This window comes from Tamandua tetradactyla, chromosome 6 (genome assembly GCF_023851605.1).
Source record: "Tamandua tetradactyla isolate mTamTet1 chromosome 6, mTamTet1.pri, whole genome shotgun sequence".
NCBI lineage: Eukaryota > Metazoa > Chordata > Mammalia > Pilosa > Myrmecophagidae > Tamandua > Tamandua tetradactyla.
In genome coordinates, this window is record NC_135332.1 from 24075044 (window position 1) to 24100907 (window position 25864).

Here is a 25864-nt window from a genome sequence, read left to right on the forward strand (position 1 = left end):
AAAGAGGAAACATTTTGGAGAGAGTCCCTTTTTGGTAGAGCCACGTGAAAGCCAGCGGACGCCGCCATGTTCGCCTCGCGCCCTTCCAGCTGAGAGAGAAACGTTGAACGTCGTCGGCCTTCTTGATCCAAGGTATCTTTCCCTGGATGCCTTAAATTGGACATTTCTATAGACTTGCTTTGATTGGGACATTTTCTTGGCCTTAGAACTGTAAACTAGCAACTTATTAAATTCCCCTTGTTAAAAGCCATTCCGTTTCTGGTATACTGCATTCTGGCAGTCAGCAAACTAGAACAGGCGGGTTTCTCATAGGTGGGTCTTTGGGAGTTTGGCAGCTTTCCATTGGTGAAAACACTGCTTTGGTTCTGCAAATTTGTATCTGTGGGAGGGGGAACGTTTGGGCAAGGGAGTTTTATCCCAAGAACACAACTGTGAAGGTTGAATAAGGGAGTTCATCACAAGGAGGCAGCTCCAGAAGGGTGAGATATGTCAGTTTGGAAAGTTCCCAGAGGAGTGCCGAAAAGTCTCTAGATGTTGAGTTTCTGTGGTGGCACCTTCCATCCTTGCCTATTCCTTTGTCTCAGCTCTTACAAGACCCAGAAAGGTTAGGCGGGGTCCTCAAGGTCACAGGAAGAGGCAGACATTAGGGTTGAGCCCAGCACTACAAACCTCAGGACTAGGGCATTTTTCTAATGCCACCTTGCTTCTTGGGGCTCAAACCCCAGGGAGAGTTATTTTCTTGCCTTCTGACTCTAGCACAGACATTTACTGGCAGAGAGAGGAGACAAAGGGCTGAGGGAAAGGTAAATTCCAAAACTCTTGGGGAGAAGGGGAGGGAAGCATCAACAGAGGATCAGATCAAGATGCTAGAAACCTGAGAAGAGTAGGAAAGAAGCCAAAGAGAAAAGTGAGCAGACTTCACTCTGGAATTGTCCCAGGGACTCATTAAACCTCAAAGCTATAGTGAGAAGGTAACTTCAATCTCCAGGACCCTAGAGAGGATGGTCTTTTGCAGACATTGCTTAAGAGTCTTGGGGAAAACAAATCCTATCCAGCAAGGACTGGAGCAGGGGCCTGCCCAGTTGCCCTGGTAGTAGCCCACATTGTGAGGCGGTTCTGGTTACAGGCAGCGGGGTTGGGGTGGGAAGAGACAGAGGCGGTGGGGGCAGTGGCAGAGCCCTCTGGTCTGCCTGCCCCCACCCATTGCCTTGGGCCTTCCACCACCCCATCATTATGGGCAGCGCCTACCACTGGGAGGCTCGGCGCCGGCAGATGGCTTTGGACCGGAGGAGGTGGCTGATGGCCCAGCAGCAGAAGCAGCAGGAGCAGGTTCATCAGGGTCCTTCTTGGGGCAGGAGGGACATGGGACGGGAAGACAAAATTCTAGGAAGCTGCCTGCTGTATGGTGAATGCAGGGGTAGGAGGAAAACAAGGTCATTTGGAGCTCTCTTGGAAAGATTATGTGTGTATGGGGTGGGGGGTATAGATCACCTGAGGCAGCTTTGTGGTTGTACTAGGCAGGGGGATGCAGGGAGTGGGGGTGGTGGGGTGCAATGGGATAGAGATGGTGGGTGATGGGGGAGAGGTGGTGTGTCAGGCCGAGGCGGTTTTATTTTTATTTATTTATTTATTTTTCTTTAATTAGAAAAGTTGTGGGCTTTACAGAACAATCGTGCATAAAATATAGGATTCCCACAAACCACCCTATTATTAACATCTTTCATTGGTGTGCTACTTTGTTAGTGGATGGAAGCACATTTTTATAACTGATCTATCAACTACAGACCAAGGTTTAACTTGGGGTTCACTGCTTGTGCAGTGCAATTTCATGGATTTAAAAAAAGTTTTAGGGTGGGCCACGGTGGCTCAGCAGGCAGAGTTCTCGCCTGCCATGCCAGAGACCTGGGTTCGATTCCCGGTGCCTGCCCATGCAAAAAAAAAAGCTTTAATTCTACTACCATATATATAAACTCACATTTCCCCCCTTTTAATCACATTCAGACATGTATTTCAGTACTGTTAATTACGTTCACAATGTTGTGCTACCATCACCTCCATTCATTACCAAAATGTTTCTATCATTCCAAATAGGAACCCTATAATATAGGGACATAGGCTACTGGGCCCTTGAGATGTAGCAGTGTAGCTGAGGGACTGAGTTTTAAATTTTCTAGAAGTTTAATTAATTGAAATATAAATCTAAAAATGGATACTCGAGAAAAATAAAAGCAAAAACCCCAAATTTTAAAACAGGATACTTGATTGAGTTATTGAAAAACTTTTCCATATGTTTGGGACAACTTGGATATGTGAATCTAATTTTTCAACTGTAAATTTTACATCGATTATAATTTTGGATATATTCGGTTAAATTGAAATACTTTCTTAAAATTAGTGTCATCTGTTTCTTTCTATTTTTAATGTGACTAATAGAAAATTTAAAATTAGACACATGACATGCATTAGATTTCTATTGAACAGTGCCATTTCAGAGTGTTTGCAAGCAATTATTCCTTATCCTCTGGCTCTGAAAACTGTTTTCAGTGCCCAGCACCCAAGCTAGAAGGTAGGTGTCAGAGCTACTGCTGTTTCCTGGGCAGGGGCTGCACCAGGGGACATGGTCTTCACAGAAACAGCTCTAGGGTGCTGTGGTGGGTGGGGAGAGATAGCTGAGGCCCCACCTTCAGCCCCAGCTCCGGAACAGAGCCTTTCCCATCACCTCCACCTCTCCATTTGCCTGCCTTGCTCCCCTGCAGCCTCTCTGGTTAGATGCCTGTCTGGGGGAGAAGGAGGATGCCACATGCTTGGGGTTTCTTGTCAGGAACTGATGAAACTCCAAGAAGATGAAGAGCAACCTGAGAGAAGTTCCCAGCTATCTCAGGGGTCACAGGTACCGCAGTCGCCACCACCGCCACCACCGTCTCTGTCGCAGCTGCCTCCAGCATCACCACAGCCCCCACCTCCACCAAGGCCACAGTGTGCCCAAGATAATCTTACTCAGTGCACCACCAAGTCCATTTTCAAGGATACCCACAGGTTGGGTCCCCACGGTGGCCATGAGGCCAGAGGGCAATCCAACAGATTCCAAGAGGGGCTGAAAACCCTTCCAAGCCCTGGTAAGTGAGGTGCCTGGGAGGGAGGAAGGAAATGGTGATAAGGACAGAGCCCCTTGCTTCTATCCCAGCCATGTGGTTTAGACTTCACATCTGCTCCCTTCCTCTTTGTCCTTTCCCAGCAGCCTCTCGGTTTTTAGGACTTTGCTGCCTTTGTGGCCACTCCCTCTAGGGTGGTTTTGTGCTAACCTAGGGGTGCAAAGAAGCCTGTCAGCATCTGCAGAGACTGGTGAAGTTGTCAGCCCCTCCTCCAGGGTGGGTTGGTCAGACAGTGGGATAGGAGTTGTAGGATGATAAAGAGATGAACTGAACCCTGCCATGTGACTTCCTAGTTGAAGAATTTTCAGGGCAAGCTCAGTCTGTGCCTTGCCCCAGATAGGCCTCGGCCCCTGCCCCTGCTGGCTACACCCAGCCCCTTCCTCAAAACACCTGGTAAAGCTGGTAAAGCAGCCCAGCTCTGCCTTGTTCCAACTTCAGAAACTGGTGCATGAGTAACTTGTGATTTGTTTCATCATCAGGTCCCAAGAACCCATGTCAATCTAGCCCAGCCAAAAATACCAGGTTCACACGATTCTCGGTGAGACAGAGACAGAGACACAGAGCATGAAAGGCGGGTGACCTCTGAGTATCTGAGAATGTGCTTGTGTGTATGTGTGCAAGAAGTCTAGAGAAGCTTCCTTGGTGAAAGTTGGGGGGAGGGGCTGGAATTATTTCAAAGTCACTTCTGGATGGCCCATTCTTCTACTTCTTCCCCCATAAAAATGTCTGGGTAGGACCTTTTGCTCAGCAGTAAACATAAAAGGAAGAGCTGATGATCTATTTGGAAAGATAGGACAGGTGCCAAAAAAACGATGTAAAAGGGTTTCCTAAGCAATGGTTGGGGCATGAGCTGCTGGGGTAGAGGCTGCTGGAGCAGAAGGAAGGGTAGACCTGCCATCAGAAGACTGTCTCAGGGCCTCTGCTCTTTGGAAGCAAGATTTAATCTCTCTGAGCCTGAGAGTGATAATTCTGCCTCCTTTTTAGATATGTCATGAGGATTCAGTGTGGCAGTTGAAGGAGAAGGCACCAAAAGCATTTAGTATAGCTCCTGAACTTAAAGCAGTCCATCAAATCCATGATAGCTCTTTATGAGAATAAAATAAAATTGTGTGAGCTTTGGAAAGAAGGTTTCTCTAGGGCAGGTACAAAGGGAAAGCTGAGAAAAGCTGATTGCTAGCACTTTAAGGATAGGGACTGGGTTGCTACATTTCACTTTGATTCCGTTGGCCCCAAAGGGCCTAATACAATGTTCTGAAAATCAGCATGCCCAGAAACTTCTAACTAACCTGATTTGCCTAATGTTTCTCCCTCTTCTTAGTCGATAAATTATGAACAGCAGTGGTGATCCAGAGATAAATCCAAAGATGATCAGCAAAAGACAGATGAGCAACTACTCTGTCTCGTCTCCCAGCAACATCTCCTTTCTAAAACCCATCTCCTTCCTGGTCCACACTAGAAGAGGAGGTTAGCCAAGAATAAAATGTGATGTCTTTCTGGAAAGAAACAAGACACTGATCAGCTCTGTGAGAAAGGGATGAGGGGAAGGGGGCAAGAGGACCCAGGAAGGGATGGAGAAGGTGAGACTAGAGTGGGTAGCAATTCCATGTTTCTCTAGGCAAAGCCAATGGGAGAACTTGGCCCTGGGCCCCCCAAACCCCCCAACTCTGTAACTTCACTACTGGTCTCTGTTCAGCAATGATAGGTCAGGAGTTCCCAGTTTATGATGGCCACTGGAGTTCATCACCTCTTCCCCTCAAGGCCACACTTACTGAGATACAGCTGTGGGAAGGAGAGGCTGAGTCACAACAGAGCAGGCCTGGAGCTGCAGCAGAAAAGAAGTTGGAAGGCAAGGACCCCTCAAGCTGAATGCAATGCCTGGCCCACAACTGTTGAATGGAAGATGGGTCTCAGGGATGGAGGGAAAGAACTCAGATAAAAGGTGGGGTCAGGCATGGGAAATCTGACCCTGAGAAGGGGAGGGGACTAAAATGCACAGGCCTCTCCCTGGGTTTCAGCATTTCTTCGTGCAGAGAAGACCAATAGGCTCCAAAAAGGCGAAGGTTATAGGCATTATCCCCACCAGTCCACAGTGGAAGAGGGGGAAGGGCTGGGAATGCTGGGGGTCAGGCTTCAGCTTCCTCTGCTCTTCTCAGAGAAAACCTGCCTTGAACTCAGGTCTAGGGATCCAACAGGTCCTTTCATTGTAGACCTTGATGCCTAGATAATTAAGATAGGGGAATGTAATGAATGAACTTGGAGAATTTCAGTTAAGAACAGAGACCATCAGGAGATAGAAATAGGGTAGATATTGGGTTATTGGAGCTGAAGGGATACAGATTGCAACAGGATTGATTGTAAAAATTTAGAAATGTATAGCACAATACTACCTAACTGTAATACAATAATTTTAGTACACTGAATGAAGCTGAATGTGAGAATGATAGAGGGAGGAGGACTGGGGGCACAAATGAATTCCAAAGGAAAGATAGACGATAAATACAGATGGTATAATCTAGGAATGCCCAGAGTGTACAATGATAGTGACTAAATGTACAAATTAAAAAATGTTTTTCCATGAGGAAGAACAAAGGAGTGTCAATATTGCAGGGTGTTGAAAATAGATGACAATTTATATTTAAAACTTTAACTTGTATGTGAGACTAAAGCAAAAAATGTTTATTTGGTGCAAAATTTATATTTGACTAGTGCATCTCCTAATATAACTTATATGGACAGTTTAATTGAACACCATAAGTACATGGAACCTTGAGTAGGGCATGAGATTTAGTAGGTTGGTCTACAGTGATGCCCTGATAAATCCCAGAGTGATTTGAACAGTGAATAAAAAAGTATTTGCAAAGCCCCCTCGGGGGAATGGTGAGAAAGGGGGAAAATTCAACTTCCCCACTTGTAAATGATATTCTCACAAGCAGTGAGGACAACAAAATCAATAGGCCAAGTGCAGGCTATGGTGGCGCAGTTCTTACCTGCTGTGCTGGAGACCTGGGTTCAATTCCCGGTGCTTGCCCATACCAAAAAGAAAAAAAAAATAAAAATAAATCAATAGGTCGAACCCTCAATCATGGGGCTTGTTCAAATGGAATTTACCACAAAGGATATACTAAGCCTACTTAAAATTAGGCCTAAGAGTCACCCTCAAAGAGAACCTCTTTTGTTGTTCAGATGTGGCCTACCTCTCAGCCAACACAGCAAGCAAAATCACTGCCCTTCCCCCTCTCTACATGGGGCATTACTCCCAGGGGTGTAAACCTCCCTGGCAACATGGGACAGAAATCCTAGAATGAGCTGGGACTCAGTATTAAGGGATTGAGAAAACCTTCTCAACTGAGAGGAGGAAGAGAGAAATGAGGCAATATAAAGTGTCAGTGGCTGAGAGATTTCAAATAGTCGAGAGGTTATTCTGGAGGTTATTCTTACACATTATATAGATATCCCCTTTATAGTTTAAGGTGAATTAGAGAGGCTAGAGGGAAGTGCCTGAAAATGTAGAGCTGTGTTCCAGTAGCCATGTTCTTTAAGATAATTATATAATGATATAGCTTTCACAATGTGACTGTGTGATTGTGAATACCTTGTTCTGATGCTCCTTTTATCTATGGTATGGACAGATGAGTAAAACATATGGATTAAAAACAAATAGTAGGGGGAACAAATGTTAAAATAAATTGGGTAGAGGGAAATACTACTGGTCAATGAGAAGGAGAGGTAAGGGGTATGCATGAGTTTTTTATTTTTATTTCTTTTTCTGGAGTGATATAAATGTTCTGAGAAATGACCATGGTGATGAATATACAACTGTGTGATATTGTGAGCTATTGATTGCACACCAAGTATAGAATGTTCATATGTTAAGAATGTTTGTGTTTCTATGTTGATTGGTCTATTAATAAAAAAAAAAAAGGAAAAAAAAGAGTGTGGTAGTTAGATTCAGTTGTCAACTTGGTCAGGTGAAGGCACCTAGTTCTGTTGCTGTGGACTTGAGCCAATGGTACGTGAACCTCATCTGTTGCTGATTACATCTGCAGTCGGCTGGGAGGCATGCCTGCTGCAATGACGTTTGACTTAATTGGCTGGTGCTTATATGAGAGAGAGCAACGTAGCACAGCCCAAGCAGCTCAGCATACCTCATCTCAGCACTCGCAGCTCAGCCCAGGCCTTTGGAGATACAGAAAGAAGTTACCCCGGGGAAAGTTGTTGGAACCCAGGGGCCTGGAGAGAAGGCCAGCAGAGACCATCCTGTGCCTTCCCACGTAAGAAAGAACCTCAGTGGAAGGTTAGCTGCCTTTCCTCTGAAGAACTAACAAAATAAATTCCCTTTTATTAAAAGCCAATCCGTCTCTGGTGTTTTGCATTCCGGCAGCTAGCAAACTAGAACAAAGGGGACTGTTCACCAGCTCCCTTCCCACTCACAGGAAACTTTTTTTTTTTTTAACATCATACAGTTTATTGAATGCAATATAAATTCTTTACATTTGGTGACCTATGCACAGAGAAGCTCTGGCCCTGCCTCCTTGGACTTCTTTTGCTGTTGCTGGCACCACCTTACCCCAGAAGCACAGGTGTGAGCTCAGAGACAGCATGGGCTCCTCCCTTCTGCTCATTCCCCCAGCCTATGAGGTACCAGGTTCTGTTACCATCCCCTCTCCATCCATCCTACTTCCAATTCAGCTTTCATCATCACCTCTGCTTATCTCTCCCTGTCCGAATGACATAAATCACAGCCAACCTTTTAGCAAGTAAACACCACTACTGCTCAGCTAAAGCACAGAGACAAGCTCCAAATGGTGGGAACCTGGGGGATTATTGGTGCTTAGCCCCAGTTTAGTGACAGGAATTAAAAGAGGGTGTAGACCCCTCCAAGGATGCTGATATGCTGCTCCATACTGTGAAAGCTGGGAGTAGAACACAGGACTCTGAGAGTATGGGGTGGGCCTTCCTGCAAAGCTGGGGGCAGAATAGAGCCAGATACTAATAGTTTTGGCTGGATACTGATCGCTGCATCTCTTTAGGCTTTCAGGGTGAAAGAAAGGCTATTTAACCTCACTGCCCACCCACATGAGCTCAGGTCTGTGGACTTAACCACAGCCAGAAACCCTGCTTTGGCCTGGCTTTTAATCTGTAAGGGCTGAGGTGGGGATGGAGATGGGCAAGAGAGAGCCCAGCTGCCTACCTTCCTCCCCAACCCTTCCCTCCCATTCCCTACCACTTTGGCTCTTGTTGTGAAGAGACTAAGACTATTTGGTGCAGAGGAGCTTTATTTGGAACAGTGCTGACTTCTTAAGAATCTGGGACAATCATTAACCAGAAAGGGCAGAGGGCTAAAAGGCCTTGACCAGTCTTGTCTGGGACAAGTTACTAGAAGAGAAACAGCCCATCACCATCACTTTGTCACATGATCAAAGCAGGGTGAGACAGAAAATCATCTATGGACCTCTAAAAAGCCCTGGAAATAGCACTGGGTGTCCCCAAACTCAGTTTCCTATCACTGGGTGGAAAACTTGAAAACCGTGCATGTTTTTAAAGCCACATAAGCCTACAGTTTCCTATACATTCAGGCAGGAAGACAGCCTGCCGTGGAGCAGCTAGACAACCAAAGTGCTCAGCACAGATAGGACAGGGGCCACTCCAGGGACTGAGAGCCCTGAGGAAAACTTCAGGTCAGCCTTTCCTCAAGACCAACCAAAGGAAGAATCTGATTCTGGATTCTGGCCCCTGGAAGAGTCAGGTTTCTGTTTCTGTAGAAAATCAGAGGATGTGAGTGTGGATGTATGTGTGTGTGTGTGTGTATGTTGGGGCACGGGGGCTAGTGAACATATGATAAAATAGGGTTTTTCCTTTGGCAGAGTCATACAGTCCATCCTTGGGCACAATGGAGTTGTACAGACCAGGCTGGCAGGTCAAGGCGGGTGAGGGGCCGGCAAGTGGGGCACCGTCGTGTTTCCCCGGCAGTCCACGTACTCATAGCTCTGGAAAACCAGCTGCTCTGAGTGGCTCAGATAGGTACAGGTCAGGGTGCCCCTGGAGAGGAAGGAGGTTTTGTTGCCACGTCTGGGAGGAAGAGAAAGCTCTGGCCCTGCTCTGCTGAGGAGGGTCAGCTCCCTCGGGCATGCCACCCCCTATTCTGTTCCTCTGTGAAGACAGTGAGATGGCTGTCCCACCTGCATCCCAGCAGCTTCCATACACCACAGAAAGCTTATAAACAATATAGGGTTAGAGAAGGGGTTGAATTAGTTTATGCCCAAGAATGAACAAAGATTCATAGGGTTGGCCTGGATGACTGATTCTTTCTCCCCTGTGAGATGAAACTGAGGTGGGTATAGGAATTAGAAGTGAGGGAGGGGAGACCAGGGCCCCAAGTCCTACTTACTGGATCTGCAAAAGCACATGATGGACTTTGATTTTCAGCCAGGTACAGATTTTGCTGAGAGAGAGAAAGAGACTGAACATGGGGCCACATTTTTCGATGACAGCCTTTTAGAAAGCTTAGAGGAGACCCAAAGGTCCTGGCAAGAAGCCACTCCCACCCCTTCTCTCTCCCTAAGGTGACCATAGCATCCTTGCTGCAATATCACTCCTCATCCTCCACAGTTTGGGTCCAGGCACCTGCTGGCCCTACCCTGGGCAGAAAGCAAGACACCCATTTTCCTCAGCAATTCAGGCTGAAGAGCTCAAGGTCACCTATAGTAAGGATTAACTAGACTCCAGTTTTGTTTTTGCTTCAGTCAAGGTCCAAACAGGCAGAGGCCTGAGACCCTTCTACATTGCAACCTTGGAGACAAGAAGGCAGGCCACACTCTGGCTGCAGCTTGCTAAGCAATCTGGGTGTTAACTGGGTTTCCAACCCAGGAAAGAGGCTAAGGGAGAGGAGACCAAAGAATACTCACTATGTGTTTTCATCCCATATCCTGCTGGCTACTGCATAAAATATCTGCCAACCAAATGGGTTCAGGGTTAGCCCCAACTCCAGCTGCCAGCTTCCCACCACCATCCACACCCTCGCAGCAGTGGTCAGTGTTGGTCCCTGAGCAAAAGGAGTCACCTGTTCACTGGCCAAGGGGCCAATATGCAGGTAGAAGCTGTTGGAGATGTGTCCCACCACAAGGGACAGGTGTAGGACCTCGATAGTCAGCTGGGTCACTGTGATGGGGTAGTAGTTGCTATTGGAGATGTTCAAGATATTCTGAGGAAGAAGACAAGGAAAGGGAGGGGTGAGGGTAGGCATCCTTGGAGGGGAGAAGCCAAACCATTGGAGAAACCAGGCTTCTTGGCCTAAGCCCCACCCCCCATGATGGGCTTCAGCTGCAGAGGACCATATCAGGGAGCCCCTTGGAGGGGGTCTTCATGACAAGGTGTAACTTTTTATATACTCACCCTGTGTTGCTGCTCTCCATTCAGTCCTGCCCATCCCTAGAGTTTTGAGCACCACCAGCCCCCACTGCATCATATGATTTATTTATCTGGTTCCAATTCTGAGCCCTCATTGAGAAGAGTCACAATCCTACACAATCTGCTACAGGGGTCATGGTTGCCCCCTCCGGCTCCCAATACCTTCCGGAGGCCATAAGGTCCCCTACTACTACACACAGGGGTGCAGCACTAGACAAAGACTACAGTGAAGTGTTGCTGGAAGGTGGGGTTTGAGCCCAGGGGCACCTACCTACCGTTATGGTAAGGTAGATATCAGTTGCATCAAAGGCCACGGTAGAGGAGTTGAGGCCCGCAGGCTGCAAAGTGATGGTCCGGGGAAACAGGAAAAAGACGATGAGGGAGCAGGTCAGCAGGCAGATGAGCACTGCCAGGAACACGGAGAGCTTCCTGTGGGAGAGCAGGATCCAGGGTAGAGGAATGGAGAAATCTGAACACCAAGAAAACTGATGGAAGTGGAGTTCGGATACTCCTTTCCAACAATGAGGCTCATCCCACCCACACCAGATGCATTTGGCTCTTCAAACGTTGAGGACAAGCCCAGGCTCCTGGGTCATAAGTTGATGCTCAAATGTGACCCAGAGTGGGTAGGAACACAGGATGGGAGGCAGACAACCTGGCCTCTATTCCCACCACTGTGTACCTACTGGCCAAATAACTCTGTGCATCCCACTTAACTTCCGTAAGCCTCAGTTTCCTAATCTGCAAAATAGAGGTAATTTTGCAGAGAATTACCTACCTCCTAGAATTTATCATAGGCTAATGCATGAAAAAAAAAAGCACTAATCCCAGGTCCTCCAAAGGAACAGCTCAACAAATTTTGGCTATTATCACTGGTAAAAAGAAGTCTCCATGAATATTGAGAGTTCTATATTTTAATATGAATATTCAGAACAGGACACCGTCCATCGAATACAAAACTGAGCATGTGTTAAAGAGACAGCACCTTGTCAGTGTCTTGTAAAGGGCACTCCTAGTTTATGATTCTGGCATGGCAGAGGGGGAAGGCTGGGAGGTGGCTACCAGGAAGAAGCTGAGAACTTTGGAAGGAGGCGGCAGGGATCCATGTCAAATGAGCCCAGAAAACAAACAGGTAATCGGGCCCCCAATGAAACCCAGGGCTGCCTCTGAGGCTCTGAAAGTGTCTCAGAATAGGAAACAGCTGGTTTTCCATTTCTACTGAGAAGAGAACAAGTAGGTCTGAACTGCCACTGCAGGAGAAGCTTTTAGAGAAAATAACTTCCTCAAAGCAATTGCAGTCAACTCTGCCCCCTCCCTCCTGGGAGGACCTGCAAGCCAAGTCTGATTACCTCAATGTCTGTTTGAGGGGGCCATGGTTCCCGGAAGCAGTGATGCTTAGGGGAAGGACACTGAGTTGCTTTAGATGGCATCTGCTGTTTCTGCAGCTTTAACTAGGAAAACCCTCGGAAACAGGGAGCTAGCATGTTTGAACCCTATGGGGCTTAGGCTTTCCAGGGGAGAAAAATTTGGGGGCTCAGAATGGGAAGACAAATGAGGAAGAGTTAGCTGCCATTGGTGACAGCCTGTGGAACTGAGGAAGGAAGAGGGGCTTACGTGTGCCTGGGCTTCAGCCTCTGGTCCCCATAGGGGATGAGGGCCACCAACTGCTTCTCCAACTCTGTAGAACAGAAGAGAGAGAGGGAGAGGGAGAGGGAAGGCCAAGAAGTATCCCTGATAAATATTCCTTGTGCCAGCCTCCCAGAAGGACCCATAGAGCACTTTTAGCATTCCACCCATGCCCAAGGTCTGGGAATCAGATTTTCATAAACAGGTATGAAGAATCTTTGAAAGTCACCAAAAAATCAGAGCCCCGCCCCCCCCCCCCCTTTTTTTTTTAGGTGATTTGTAACTTCCTGAATCATAAGGCACAGAACTTAACTTTATCCAGGTAGCAGAGTGGCTGAAAAAGCCTTGGGCAGGGCATACAAACAGGGCAGGAGGGAATCTCTGCAACGAACCCCCGGAATAGCATATGTTGGGGTTAGCATCTCCTTGGCCAGCCTGAGACTGGATGACCAAGGGCTGGGAGCAGACCCAATCGCATTCAAGGAACTCAGAGGGCCCTGGCTCTGGGCAGGCTGCAGCTGCTACATGCCTTTCCTGGATTCCAGGTTGTCCCCAGGATCTTGGGCCACTCACCTCGGGGGATTTCTCCACTACCCTGGCAGGTAGGACAAGTTACAAAGCTGACACCAACAGCCCCTTCACAAGGCATACAGGTACAAAAAGACTTGCTGCTCCCAGTACTGGAATAGCTGGTAGCCTTGTTGCCAATGGGGGACAGGATTGACTTGCTCTCTTCCTCCCGAGAGCCCAGCAGGGAAGATGTCTCACCCATGGTTCAGAGTTATTTTCCTCTAGTGAGCAAAGAACAAAGTGCAGTGCTGAGCTTGTTAGCAATGACACAAAATGTAACTCTAACTTTAAATTCTCAAGATTGGCAAAGAACCCCACCACAATTTAAGCAAGCTCAAGCCTCAGGAAGATGGGATATGGAAAATTGACCTGTTACCCAGGACTTTCAACTCTTTCCATTATTGTAGGAGAGATCAGTCTGCCTACAGGAGGGAAAATAAAAGGAAGAAGAAAAGCAGAAGTTATGTCAAGGGACTTCCGTAAGTGAATGGCAGAGCTTTTTTTTTGTTTTGTTTTTTCCTTTCCTTTCTTTTTTCTGGAGAAGTTGCTGAGCTATCATTCACTTCAAGGGAAGGAAGTTGGGTGGGGCTTGGCTGCAGAGCCTTGGTCCCTTCAACCTCTCCACAAGAATGCTTTGGAGTTCTCTGGAGCATCGGGGCAGAATTGCTTGAAGTCTCACAGCCCAGGTGTGGAAGGAAAGCTTCCATTCCTGGGCCTGGGCAGGCACTGACTTAATAGGAATGCAGGGATTCTTTGAAACAAAGAGAAAGGAGGTGAGAGTTGCCACAGGTGTGCCGAAAAACCTATCTAAAGAAGTCCTGGAAAGCAACTAAATCTCTGCCTCACTGCTTTCTGACAGCGGTGTGGGGAAAAAAAAAACCTGGGGGTAGCTCACAGCAATGCCAGGGTCTGTCCTCCAGTAAGCAGGTCAAGGCTGAGTTTGGACTTTTCCCAAAAGACTCAGGAGCGATAGCAGAATGACGTGGGCAATGTGAGCTACACTCAAAACATTTCTGAGGTCAAACAAAGCGAGCCCTACCTGGTTCAGGTCTGGGATCTCTGGGGACTCCCTTCAGCTCCAAGAGGCCGAGATTTCAGGAGCGCATCTTTGGGGGAGAACCTCTAGGACAGGTTGCACTGAAACCCACTCCTACAAGGTCTCGGACGAGCAAGGGAGGGGGAGGCAGGAATCCTGGCATCCCCGGAGGGCAAAGCTGCTTCCCGCCTTTCTCGGGGCTCGGCCAGGGACCAGTGCGGTGAACGCGATCGGAGAAGCTGGGGCTTCATTAAGGGAAGGCTTCAAGTCCCACCAGAACCCCCAAGAGCCGTTTGTTGAGCTTAGTACCCGTGTGTATTGGGCTAGGTGGAGGCAAAGAGGGTCCCTTAGCCCTGGCCTCCGAAAGGGAAAGTAGGAAAGAAAGGTTCCGGGAGCTTCTTACCCCCGGCAACAGCAGCAACAGAAACGGTGGCAAGTGGAATCGAAAGTGCGAGGGCTCGTTCCTCGCCTCAAGCTTCGGCTGGGTGCCTCAGGAAGCTCCTCCCCGAGCCCTTCCCAGCTCCAGGGAGCTGTGCTCTGCCTCTGGGCCGCAGTTCCCCCGAGAGCCCGCCCTTCCCCCGAGAGCCGGCCCCCCTCAGCACTAGCTGCCAGTAAACTCTCTCGTTCTTAATGGGCTCCGGATGTTACGTCCGCAATGACTAGCCGGTCCAGGTAGGAATTTGAGAAGACCTTTATTTCACCATTCTTTAAGTGGTTATATACAAATACATAAGTACAACGGGGCGGACGACCGGACCCATGAGCTCTCCTGAATCTCTTCAGTGCAGGCGTTATCAAGACAGGTCCCGCTCGACCGTCTCCACTCAATCCAATCACAACAAACTCGGCCGCTTAGTCTTCTACTCAGAAGCCCCAATAAAAATGTTTTAAATAACGAACAGCCTGGTTGGCTTACAGTCTGAATCCTGGTTTTACTTAATAGCATTCAAGAGTTATACTGTAAATAAACATCATTATGGCTAATGGCTAATTAAAATCACCATTCATTATAAATACCAACCAGATTAAATAATACTATTTTAACTATCCTTCCCCCCTTGGACTGGGGTCAAATTCTTCTCTTTTATCTGAAACAGTCATTTTCATGAATAAAATCAGCGATTTTTGTTGTCCTTTATCTTCCTTCATTAACAGCACCCAAGACTACCTTCTGTAAAGAGAATGACCTAGACCTGGGCTCTAGGAAGCAAGCTCTTTCCTGTGTATCCTAGGGTTAAACTAAGACATTTTGAGAGTTTGCCCCCTATCCAAGTTTTGCAAAATACCAGCCTCTACTTCCTGTTCTAGGCTAAGGCTAGATACCTCTGTACCGATTTCAGACATTCAAGAAGTCATCAGGATTTCCTATGCCTCATACACACTCACTTGTCCAGCCCTGAACTTTACTGAGAGTAACACAGGTGCCTGCTTTTAATTTTTACATATTCTTATTTTCCTACACTCCACTGTAAAAGTAAGATACGCCCTGATACTGTGAAAAAAAGATAATTGTTAAATTTACCTTTCCCTTTGAGTAACAGAAGGGTTCTTTTCTTACTCTATAGGATTAGCAAAACACTTCACGCTACCTAACCTTTTTTTTTTTCCTCTAAAGAAAAGAAAAATGTATGCAAAATTACTACAATACATTCTGGTCCCTCCTTTCACTGAAATGCAGAGACCCAGAAGGTGGATACTCAAATGCACCAATGGGTTTTAGAAAGCAACCGTGTCCATTACTAAGTCTTGCAGGAAAATTAACTTGTCCTTGAGAAAGGAACAACAGCAATGTTTCTACCACACTTGGTATCATTTCAATACCACATAGCTATGAGGCATGGGGTAGGTTAGTGAAATCATAATAAGAATTCTTGAAAACAACTTTCATCCAAGGTTAATTTCATTAAAAAGCCTGACAATTAATGGATAACCCTATAAAAACATACTATAAAAACATACACATTAACTAAACAAAAATATTCAGCTGCAATACAAGCAGAAAGAAAACTGATTCTATAGGAATTTCAAGCTATACTCTTTAATGCACTAAAATGGAGAAGGGAGTTTTATCCAAATGAAATGAAAACCATCTTCCTGCTATTTATCCAGTGTCTAAAGTGAAAATGTAAGTTCTGGTCTTTGATTAGCTCCAAAAAATACTGTGATGCAGGTATTCTCTTGATAACACCTTCAGTGATGGGCTATATATAGATTCATCAGATTAAAAAACAAGCAAGGGCTTCTACCCCACACCCCAATGACAGAATAAAGATCATCTTTGAGCAGCAGGCAGAGTTATTTAATACAAATTAACTCTCCTCAATAACGATGGCTGTACCAGTCATTGTTGTTGACCTGAAGGAGCTCTGTCACAACCTGCAGGATGTTGTAGTTGTGCTTCTTCAGCAGCCTTAGATTCAGCTGTCGGTCACAGAATCCCATTTCAAAGAGATGGGCCATGAGGGCTGTTGTCTGATCTTCAGAAATTACTGGCTGTGTAAAGACAAAAAAGCAGCACAATCTTGTAAATTTTTTAACTATTTTTTTTTTGCATGGGCAGGCACCGGGACTCAAACTCGGGTCTCCAGCATGGTAGGAGAGAACTCTGCCTGCTGAGCCACCGTGGCCCACCCTAAACTGCTAAATTTTATCTTGAATATCACACTTCCTAGATTTATTCCAAGTACTAGGTAATGAAATGCAAGGACATGGCACATTTATTCAGCTAATACCAACAGGTCTTCTGAGAGGTTAATGGGGACTGAGGAAGCCCTGTTTAGGATTACGTATGTTTCTGTTAGAAGGAGGAGAGAAGGGAAACTGGGGGACTGAAGAACTGTCCTTAGAACTAGGAGCAGAGTATTTCAGAGGGGACTTTCAAAAAGGCACTCCTGGGCCTGATAAAGGAAAAGATGAAGACAAGCCCCAGAAACCCTGTAAAGATAAACCCTTATTTATGAAAATGGAGATATATAATACCTCCTACTTTGGATGACTGTTGAACAGATTAAAATAAGAAAGTATGTAAGTGGGTTGAGCACATTTATTTCAGAATAGATTATCTCCAGGTTAATCCTTCTACCTGTACTTTGCTTTGTATCCCATTACCTCTCACCACCTCAGAAATCTTTCTCTATTAATTATCATCTCTATCTTTAATCTTTTTTGCTATTGACTCACTCTTTTTTTTTCCCTCACAAGAAAACAGCTCAAGTATCCTAGCTTCAGCGCTCTTTTTTCCCTTATCTCCCAGCTATTTTGAAGCAGAGCATACTTGCACTTTCAAATTCCTCACCAGCAGTTCACACCTCTGGGTAGCATTTGACACTGACTATTTCACCCTTATTAAAACTCCTTTCCTTAAGTTCTAGGAGGGAACTCTCTCCTTGTTTTCTTCTCAGGATTCTTTGCAGCGGTCTCCTTTCCCTTTTCCTTAAAAGCTGCTCCTTTCCTACTCTTTCTGGATGATCTCACAGCTCCTGCTATAACCTGTACGCAAACATCTCTCAAACTGTATCTTCAGGTCAGATCTTTCTCCGTGCTCCAGATTTATATATCTAACTACATTTTGGATATCTTTATCTGGGTATGTCATGCATCCCTTAAACTCAGCACCATTCAACAGTGACCTAATTTCTTTCTCCTCTCACCCAGATACATCATTCTCCCAGCATATTCTCTTTTTTCCTTTTTAAAATAAAACATTGCATGTTTTATTAAAAGCATATACAATAATGATCTAATATTAAAGGTTTTAATATTCTGAAATATAAAACCATATTTTAAACACTAATTATATAAATGAAAACAAGTATATTACAAACTCTAGCAAAATTTAAGTATTTAGGTATTTAACTGAATAGTAAAATTTTAACTAATAAAATCAGTATTGATATACTTTGAAAAGGTTACTGATTATTGAGCAACAGATAGTGTAGAAGATACTTTTTTGACCCAGTTTTCTGATACTTCTTAAAGGGATTGTTTGATACCATTATAAAGTACAAAGCGTAATAAAATAAATATGGCATTACATAATTCTTAAAAGACTGGAAATGTTTCACTCTAAATATTTCCTTCCTGTATTATTTCTGCTTACACTTTTATGTGATACATTAACCCATACAGAATGTGATATAATCATTATAGTTTCAATTTTTTTTTAAACTGTATCAAAATTTGAAGACAAAACCATATTACATATCTGAGTACTGTTTATCTTGACCTACCATTACAGCTATCTTTTCTTTGGTAAACATTTCCTCTTGTAAGATTAATCACAGATTCATGATAACATATATGTGTTTAAGATGAAACATTACTCAAATGTTTAGGTAATAATTTTTTTAAAGAAGAAATTAAATCAGTTGCGGACAGAAATAAGCTGTAATCAAGATCACATATAAATAGCTTTTACAGAGTGGCTGTGTGATTGTGAAAACTTTTGTGTCTGATGCTCCCTTATGGAAAGATGAGTAAAAAAGGAAGGACAAAAAACAAATAAATAATGGGGTGGGGGGTAAGGATAAAATAAGAGTATACTGAAATACTAGTGGTCAATAAGAGGAAAAGGTAAAGGCAATGGGATGTATGAGTTTTTTCTTATCTCTTTTCCTGGAGTGATGCAAACGTTCTAAAAATGATCATGGTGATGAATACACAACTATGTGATGATACTGTGAGTCACTGATTATATAGTTGGGATGGATTGTATGTGTGTAAAGATATCTCAATAAAAATATTTAAAAAATAAACAAACAATGATGAGAACACCAAGCAAAAGAATGTTTCCACTGTGAGAAAAGGAAATGTCAAGGTCAAATTTGAGCCAAATATTGATGAACAAAGGAGACACCAATGATATTGAGGGCATAAACTGGAGCTATGATGTGTTAGTTTGAAGCTATAAAAAAACATGTACTTAAATTTAATCCAGTCCTGTAGGTATGAACCCATTATGAATTTAAGACCTTATGATGACGCTATTTTAGTTAAAATGTGACCCACCTCAATCAGGGTAGGTCTTAATTCTATTACTGAAATCCTCTATAAGAGAATGAAATTCAGAGACAGAGAACACCACAGAAGTAAGAACCTGAAATCAAGAAGCCCGGAAGAGAAAGACCAGCAGATGCTGCCATGTGCCTTGCTTATTGCAAGGAGGAACCAAGAATCACTGGAAGCCAGTCTTCAAGAAGAAAGTGTTACCCTGAGTTGGACATTTTTCTGCCTTCAAAACTGTAAGCTAATAAATTCCTATTTTCTAAGACAACCTCCACCATCCCCCCAAAAAAGATCAAATATAGAATGAAAACAAAACAAACAAGGGTTAGGGATGGGGGCAGGAAATATAAAATTGTAAGGGTATTGGTTGTGAAATAATCTACTACTATTATACAAGATAAGCTGTGTCACCAAGCTGAAGATCTTTTCTTTCATATGTATTTCTGCTATTTCTTCTGTGAAATTCTGCATACATGATGAGTAGTCATTTAGTACACAGGGATATTAAAATATTCATGGCATGATCTGCCTGCTCAATGGCCTTGAGGACATTTTTCTTGAATGTTTCCTGAATTTCCCCTCCCAAGAGAAACTCATTCAAAATAAAGTAAGCCTTTTCAAAATTAAGTATGTTATCAAGTTCACACATACTGCCAAAATACTTGTCAAGTAATTCCACTGATGATGAATTATTTCCAGGTACTTATTTCATTGTCCTGATCCTCAGTAGTACAGCAAAAAATACAGACCAGCCTATCTTTTGTAAACAATCTTCAGATCTCACCACTTAAGGAAGCTGCACATTTTAGGTTTACATGGTAAAACAGTTTGAACATGTTCCCTTGTAACCTTCTTCTTCTCTTTGTCTGACAATGGGACACACCATTTCTGCAGTAAGAACTTTCCCTGACAATTAAAAAGCAACATAAACTGCATTGTGCACCGTTGGCGTGGTGGCACTTGGCCAGCACCTGTGACTGTGACTGAGGGGAGGACCAACTCCTGCATATCCTCTCTTAATGAATGATATTGCAAAATGCATAACCCAAAATGAGCTGAATTTATCCTTAATCTCTTTCTAGCCAATTAACTGTGGTCTCTTTCAGTTCTACCTTTTCTACTTATACATGGATTCTCAAATGGATTTCTTTCCCATGCTAGCCTCCACACAGTAACAGTGATTTTATGAAAACCAAATCTGATCATGTTATCACTTTCTCAAAAACCTTCAATGATTCCTCTCACTAGCCTTAAAAGAAAATCCAAATTCCTTACCACCACATACAAGGAGAATGGTGATCTGCTTCACACGTATGGAATTGGTCTCTTCCCTTGTTACTCCTTCTCTCTCCAACCACTTCCAAGTCTTTTTACTGGCTACCTTCTCTGTCTATAACACCCTTTCTGTCTTTCCTGACAAACCCTACTTTTGTCCTTTAAGACTCACTTCAGGCACTATCTACCACTATCTACTATCTTTGACCTACCAGCTAAGTGAGATGTTTTATTTGTCTGACAGCACTGGCATAATATCCTACCTTGTTCTGTAAATGTCTGTCTGTTGGGCAGGAAATGGCATTTTATTTATCTTTTAGTCCTAGCATCTAGAACAGCTCTTCATACATAGTAGGCCTTCAACAAACATTAGGTCCTTTTCTTTTCCTCCCTTAAGTGACATAGTCAAATCCATATAGTTATAAAGTGGCAGAGATGTGTACTGATCAAAGCCTAAATCTAAAACCCATATTCTTCCCACAATGCCAAGCTACCCTCTGAATCCAGATGTCATTGTTTTCATTTGTGACTTAGGTTAGGCTAAGGAAAATCAAAACACACCCTGACCTGTGCAGTGACTGGTGGTGCAGCAAACAGGGCCTTATATGCAGAGGCAGCAACAGACAAAGCTCCCTTCACTAGTCCTCCAGCAATGCTGTTCCCATGGTGGTGCCTATGGAGGAAAATCAAATTATCTCCCTAAACAACAACAACGATTACCCTCCTACAAGATAACCTGGGCTCTAATTGAATCCTTGAAAGAAAATGAGATTTCCTTAAGAGAAAAATATCAGATGTAAAAGAGAATATGATTGTTTTCATATCGATATGATATAGGGCCAAGCTTTATTGCTGCAAGATAAGGGCATTGCAGAAAACCCTTAACACTCTGGCTGGCATGCCAACTTTCAGTCCCAGCTGAAAAATAATGCGGTCAAGCGGACACCTGGGTATTAGCATCTGTTCAATCATCATGTCAGAGGAAATACCTCCCAATGGAAATGTGGTTTTCTGCACTCTGTAGAGAAGAGCCCACCTTGACACTGTTCTCAGGGAACTAGGAACAGAGAGGCAAGTGTGTCTAAGAAAAGGTTACTAAGATGCACACTGAGCTTCCTGCCTTCTCATTTGGCACTAAGGGTGAGGTAGATATGAGAATCTGATGGCATTCCTTTGTTGTCTGGAATGTGAGTGCTCTTAAACATCAGCTTTAACCATTTGTTCAGTGTTGCTCAAAAGTGGTAGGAGAAATAAGGAGTGATAGCTCTCTTTCTCTGCTCTGTGGAGACGAACACATGCTCTGAGAGTCTCTTAAGCAGAAGCAATACTATGATATCCACCTTATGAAAAACAGACTTCACAAGGTCCAGTTACCTTGAGTGGTCATAGCTCTTCTGTTTGCTGTTGATACGTCCTGATGAGCCTCTGGGCTCTAAAAGCAAAAGAGCTGTTGGTTAGATGCAGCATCCTTAAGCGCCAAGTGTTTCCTTCTAATGCATAGCAGGATTATTTTTGAGGCAGGAGGCAATCTGATCACAGCATTTGAAGTTCTTTTTTTTTTTTTTTTTTTAAGTTTTAAGGACATTTTGTGGGTAGTTTAACTAACAAAGAGAAACTGTCCAGAATGCACAGCAAAGTGATTGCTTAATAAATCAGAAAAAAATAAATTCTATATTTCTATCTTACTGATTTATTAGTTCTTAAGTTCTTTTAGTTTTTATTTTGGGGGGAAGATTGGGAAGTACCTTTGAGAGTCAAATCCCACCAACTTTACAGCGCTATGAATGAGGAAACAGACCTATAGGTGTTCTATACCTGCTAAGCTACTGCAACTTCACACAGCGAGGAAAGGTAGAGCTGGGGCTGTAACCAAGACTGGTCTGACTCCAAAGCCTGTTATTTTTTTTTTTCCCACTACAGTGCAACACCTACCTCTATGATTTCTCCTTTAATAAATATTAAGCTAGAGAACAGAAATAACTATAAGGGAGGAGTGCAAAAAGGGTAAAAGGGCAAGTTTCTAAGATTTCCCAAGAAAACAAAGACAGAACCTATTTAATACCTGGTTTCCATTAGAAAGTGGCAAAGAAAAAGATAAAACTCAGGCTGGACATTACCTCCTCTGATCTGATCAGGGACTGAAGAAACTTCTGGTACAATAACTGGTAAATCCACTCCTGGGGAACCATGATGCTGTGCACAAGGAGGGCTCCTTTCAGAAAGAGACAATATTGAAATAAAGTTGAAAAGGCACCATGGTAATGGTGGATAAACAGTAAACGCAGCACAGCAGTGCCAAATTCTCTACATACGCTTCACATTTCTGATCCAGATAACTAGTCTAAATTTAGGGGTCAGGCCAGAAGGGTTGCATTCTCCTCCTGGTTTTCCTCTTGGGCCACAGTTGAGCTAGTAAGACTGGCTTTAGTTTAGTCACTTACTCCTTTATCAAGTGGTTCTGATGAAACTAAATGTTTAGCTCACTGGGAGGATGGTTTAAATTATATCCAAGGCTCTAGCATTTCTCACACAATTGGGATAAAGCAGACACAAGTAGATCCAGTAGAAAATTTAAAATAATTTCTTTTTTCAGGGAATGGTGAGAAAGGGGGAAAATTCAATTTCCCAAGTTGAATTTTTGATATTCTCACAAGCAGTGTGGACAACGAAAGCTACAGGCTGAGCCCCCAGTCTTGGGGTTCCTTCATATGAAATCTAACCCCACATAGGATAGGTCAAGCCTACTTAAAATTAGGTCTAAGAATCATCCCCAAGAGAACCTCTTTTGTTGCTCAGATGTGGCCTCTCTCTCTAGCCAACACAACAAGCAAACTCACCACCCTCCCCCTGTTTACATAGGACATGACTCCCAGGGGTGTGGACCTTCCTGGCAACGTGGGACAGAAATCCTAGAATGAGCTGAGACTCAGCATCAAGGGATTGAGAAAAACCCTAGATTGAGATGAGACTCAGCACCAAGGGATTGAGAAAACCTTCTCGACCAAAAGGGGGAAGAGTGAAATGAGACAAAGTGTCAATGGCTGAGAGATTCCAAACAGAGTTGAGAGGTTATCCTGGAGGTTATTCTTACGCATTAAGTAGATATCACCTTGTTATTGAAGATGTAATGGAAAGGCTGGAGGGAAGTGCCTGAAAATGTAGAGCTGTGTTCCAGTAGCCATGTTTCTTGAAGATGATTGTATAATGATAAAGTTTTCACAATGTGACTGTGTGATTGTGAAAACCTTGTGTCTGATGCTCCGTTTGTCTACCTTGTCAACAGATGAGTAGAACATATGGAATAAAAATAAATAATAGGGGGAACAAATGTTAAAATAAATTTAGTTTGAAATGCTAGTGATCAATGAAAGGGAGGGGTAAGGGGTATGGCATGTATAAATTTTTTTCTGTTTTCGTTTTATTTCTTTTTCTGAATAGATGCAAATGTTCTAAGAAATGATCATGATGCTGAATATGCAACTATGTGATGATATTGTGAATTACTGATTATATATGTAGAACGGAATGATCAAAATAAGAATGTTTGCATTTGGTAGTTTTTTTGGTACTTAAAAAAATAATTAAAAATTTTTTTAAAAAGTTAGAAACATTTTTAAGACACTACTATAAATTGCTGATTGCATTAAGCAAAGTTTGTACCAATTTTAGCCCCATCAGTTAATATAACTAGCTAAAATAAAGTTTTTCCAAACTGAAAAAAAAATTTCTTTTTGACTAGGTAGTGCATTTTTGTCCCTCCATAATGGATTTAGCTTCCAAATTATGCTTTGTCTGGGTTAAGAATGAGATTTTGCTGCCTTTGCCCATGAACCATTAGAACAAGAAAGGGAGGTCCTGGGATATTTGTGTTTAAAAACTGGCTCTCAACCCTCAAAACATAAGCAGATTATACTCAGATAATTAATGTTGAGCGAAACTAGTATTTTTTTAAGACCAGAATCTGGGAAGCACTATTTCTATGTATCTAAATTCAGCTTTGACTAAGGAAAACATCTCTTCCCAAGCTGAAGGAAAAACAGTTTTTGAGCTCAGGATGACTCCCCTTACTCTTTTTTTTTTTTTTGCATGGGCAGGCACCAGGAATCGAACCCAGGTACTCTGGCATGGCAGGCAAGCGTTCTTGCCATTGAGTCACCGTGGCCCACCCTCCCCTTATTCTTTATTCTACCTTCAAAGAACAGTCCAGTTGAGGAGGATGTAAATGGTACCTAGACAGTGGTGCTGGAGGCCCCACCACCTCTGGGGTTAGTGAGACTACTTCCAGAATCTGTGAAGTTATGAGGATGTCATTGATGCTGTGTCCCTGAGGCCGCTCTTCCCCTCCAGGGAATCTCTTCCCATCCTCAGCTGGCTCCTGCCCATCCTCAATCCCTGGCTCCCTTTCCGTTCCTCGCTCCAGGCCTGGCTGTGAGAGTGCAGAGCTGTACATGGAGTCCCCCAAAGGGCGGCTGGTATCAAAGCACTCAGGCAGGATGATGATGTAATCCTCCGAGGAAGCAGAGGACTGACTCTGAACTTCATCTTTGAGCTCATCGTCCTCTTCCAGGACAACTTCTTCCTCAGCTATATGCACAATCTCCTCTCTTTCATCACCAAATGGTACCTCTTCAGATGAGGCAAATTTCACTAAAGGATGAAAGCAACAATTTTTAAGATACGAGCTAACAGTAGCTCTCAGTGCTGCCCTTACTTGGTAAAGCCTTGAGGGTCACAGGATAGAATTATCAATGTCAGAGGAGAGAGAGAACCAAAAGGAATGGCTACTGTTGGAACCATGGCCATATTCTAAGTTCAAAGCTCATATAAAACCAGCTAGAAACAAAGCTCACAAAAATAAAGCAGGCAGAAACATGCAGGTTTCCAAGTATTCCTGTGATTCTTTAAAGGAAGAGGCCTCATTTCTTTCTTTCTTCCTGAGATGGTTAATGTACTGGGATAGGGTTCAAAACAAAACCAATATCCTAACTAATGTTGCTATAAAAAAATAATGTTAGGCAATGAGAATTGTAGGACTGCATGCATATCCCCCTAACTTTTTTTTTTTTACAAAAGTAATGCAGATTCATGGTAAAATATTGGCAAAACATGGATAGGGGGAAAAAAAACAGGGAAATTAAAAGTATACATAATCCTATCAGACCCTATAACTACTGTGGATGATTTGGTATAAATCCTCCCAGATTTTTTTATCCATTTGTACACACATGTACCCCTTTTAAACAGCAGTGAGGCAAATCATAAACTCATAGATTTTCCAAATTATTTTGGTATATTAGAATTTGAATTTTTTGATATTTCATGAAATACATAGTCTTGATTCTATCTGATATCAAGAAGTATCCTGCTATAAAGGTATTTATTAGAGCAGAATTTAACTTGAAAAACTCAGTCTGATACTTCTGCGTCTACTCTCTATTTCCTGAACTGCTGCCCTTGCAGAAAGAAGACAACACAGCTGCCAAATGGGGCTTCTTCGGAGGAGCTCTGTCCTCTGGAAATTCACAGCAGACTCCTTACTGCAGAATACAGGCAACACAACTAGCTGCTTTACCTCTGTGGAAGTCAGCTGTAATTCTGGCCCTGAGAAAGTACAGAAATGGGTTACAGTGGCTTCTTTGCTCCTGGTGCTATAATTAAAGTGGTCAGGTAGCTTATGCAGAGCATAACACGAACAGAATTTCTAGCAAAGAACACCTTACATCCACTCTTAGTAAAGCATAGTACTTCTAAGTAATCACGTCTGGCAATCATAATCTGGTGCCACCCCCACTAC

The 25864-nt window shown here is 43.6% G+C and overlaps 3 protein-coding genes and 1 pseudogene across 11 annotated transcripts in view; 1 reads left to right on the forward strand and 3 right to left on the reverse strand.

The window, feature by feature from the left end:
- Nucleotides 1-1115: 1115 nt before the first annotated feature.
- Nucleotides 1116-4659, forward strand: CCDC200 (coiled-coil domain containing 200). 2 transcript variants are annotated; one of them, XM_077164270.1, is made up of 4 exons: nucleotides 1116-1329; nucleotides 2822-3116; nucleotides 3632-3690; nucleotides 4471-4659. In XM_077164270.1, exons 1-4 carry the CDS (start codon nucleotides 1234-1236, stop codon nucleotides 4495-4497), a joined length of 477 nt encoding a protein of 158 aa, XP_077020385.1. In that variant the 5' UTR covers nucleotides 1116-1233; the 3' UTR covers nucleotides 4498-4659. The 2 variants fall into 2 exon arrangements, with proteins under 2 accessions (XP_077020385.1, XP_077020386.1); XM_077164271.1 differs by lacking the exon at nucleotides 3632-3690.
- Nucleotides 4660-6785: 2126 nt separating this feature from the next.
- On the reverse strand, nucleotides 6786-14311 carry TMEM106A (transmembrane protein 106A). 4 transcript variants are annotated; one of them, XM_077164269.1, is made up of 9 exons: nucleotides 14195-14297; nucleotides 13132-13177; nucleotides 12759-12976; nucleotides 12174-12237; nucleotides 10835-10988; nucleotides 10213-10353; nucleotides 10058-10101; nucleotides 9541-9594; nucleotides 6786-9191 (listed from the first exon to the last, which is right to left on the reverse strand). In XM_077164269.1, the coding sequence occupies exons 3-9, from the start codon at nucleotides 12955-12957 to the stop codon at nucleotides 9071-9073; spliced, it is 777 nt and encodes a 258-aa protein (XP_077020384.1). In that variant the 5' UTR covers nucleotides 12958-12976; nucleotides 13132-13177; nucleotides 14195-14297; the 3' UTR covers nucleotides 6786-9070. The 4 variants fall into 4 exon arrangements, with proteins under 4 accessions (XP_077020384.1, XP_077020382.1, XP_077020383.1 ...); XM_077164267.1 differs by having other exon boundaries at nucleotides 6787-9191; nucleotides 13125-13177; XM_077164268.1 differs by lacking the exon at nucleotides 13132-13177 and having other exon boundaries at nucleotides 6787-9191; nucleotides 13795-14311.
- A 155-nt stretch (nucleotides 14312-14466) lies between these two features.
- NBR1 (NBR1 autophagy cargo receptor) overlaps nucleotides 14467-25864 on the reverse strand; it is a 28520-nt gene continuing 17122 nt past the window's right edge. For 4 of the 5 annotated variants that reach the window (XM_077164262.1, XM_077164263.1, XM_077164264.1 and 1 more), the window contains 5 exons: nucleotides 24300-24717; nucleotides 22188-22282; nucleotides 21445-21502; nucleotides 20638-20743; nucleotides 14467-16284 (listed from right to left, as the gene is read on the reverse strand). In XM_077164262.1, the coding sequence (XP_077020377.1) occupies nucleotides 16111-16284; nucleotides 20638-20743; nucleotides 21445-21502; nucleotides 22188-22282; nucleotides 24300-24717 (851 nt within the window). In that variant the 3' untranslated portion in view covers nucleotides 14467-16110. The remainder of the gene's footprint in view (nucleotides 16285-20637; nucleotides 20744-21444; nucleotides 21503-22187; nucleotides 22283-24299; nucleotides 24718-25864) is intronic. The other variant, XM_077164265.1, reaches the window with a different exon arrangement.
- Nucleotides 16293-20629, reverse strand: LOC143687350 (AP-1 complex subunit sigma-2 pseudogene; annotated as a pseudogene).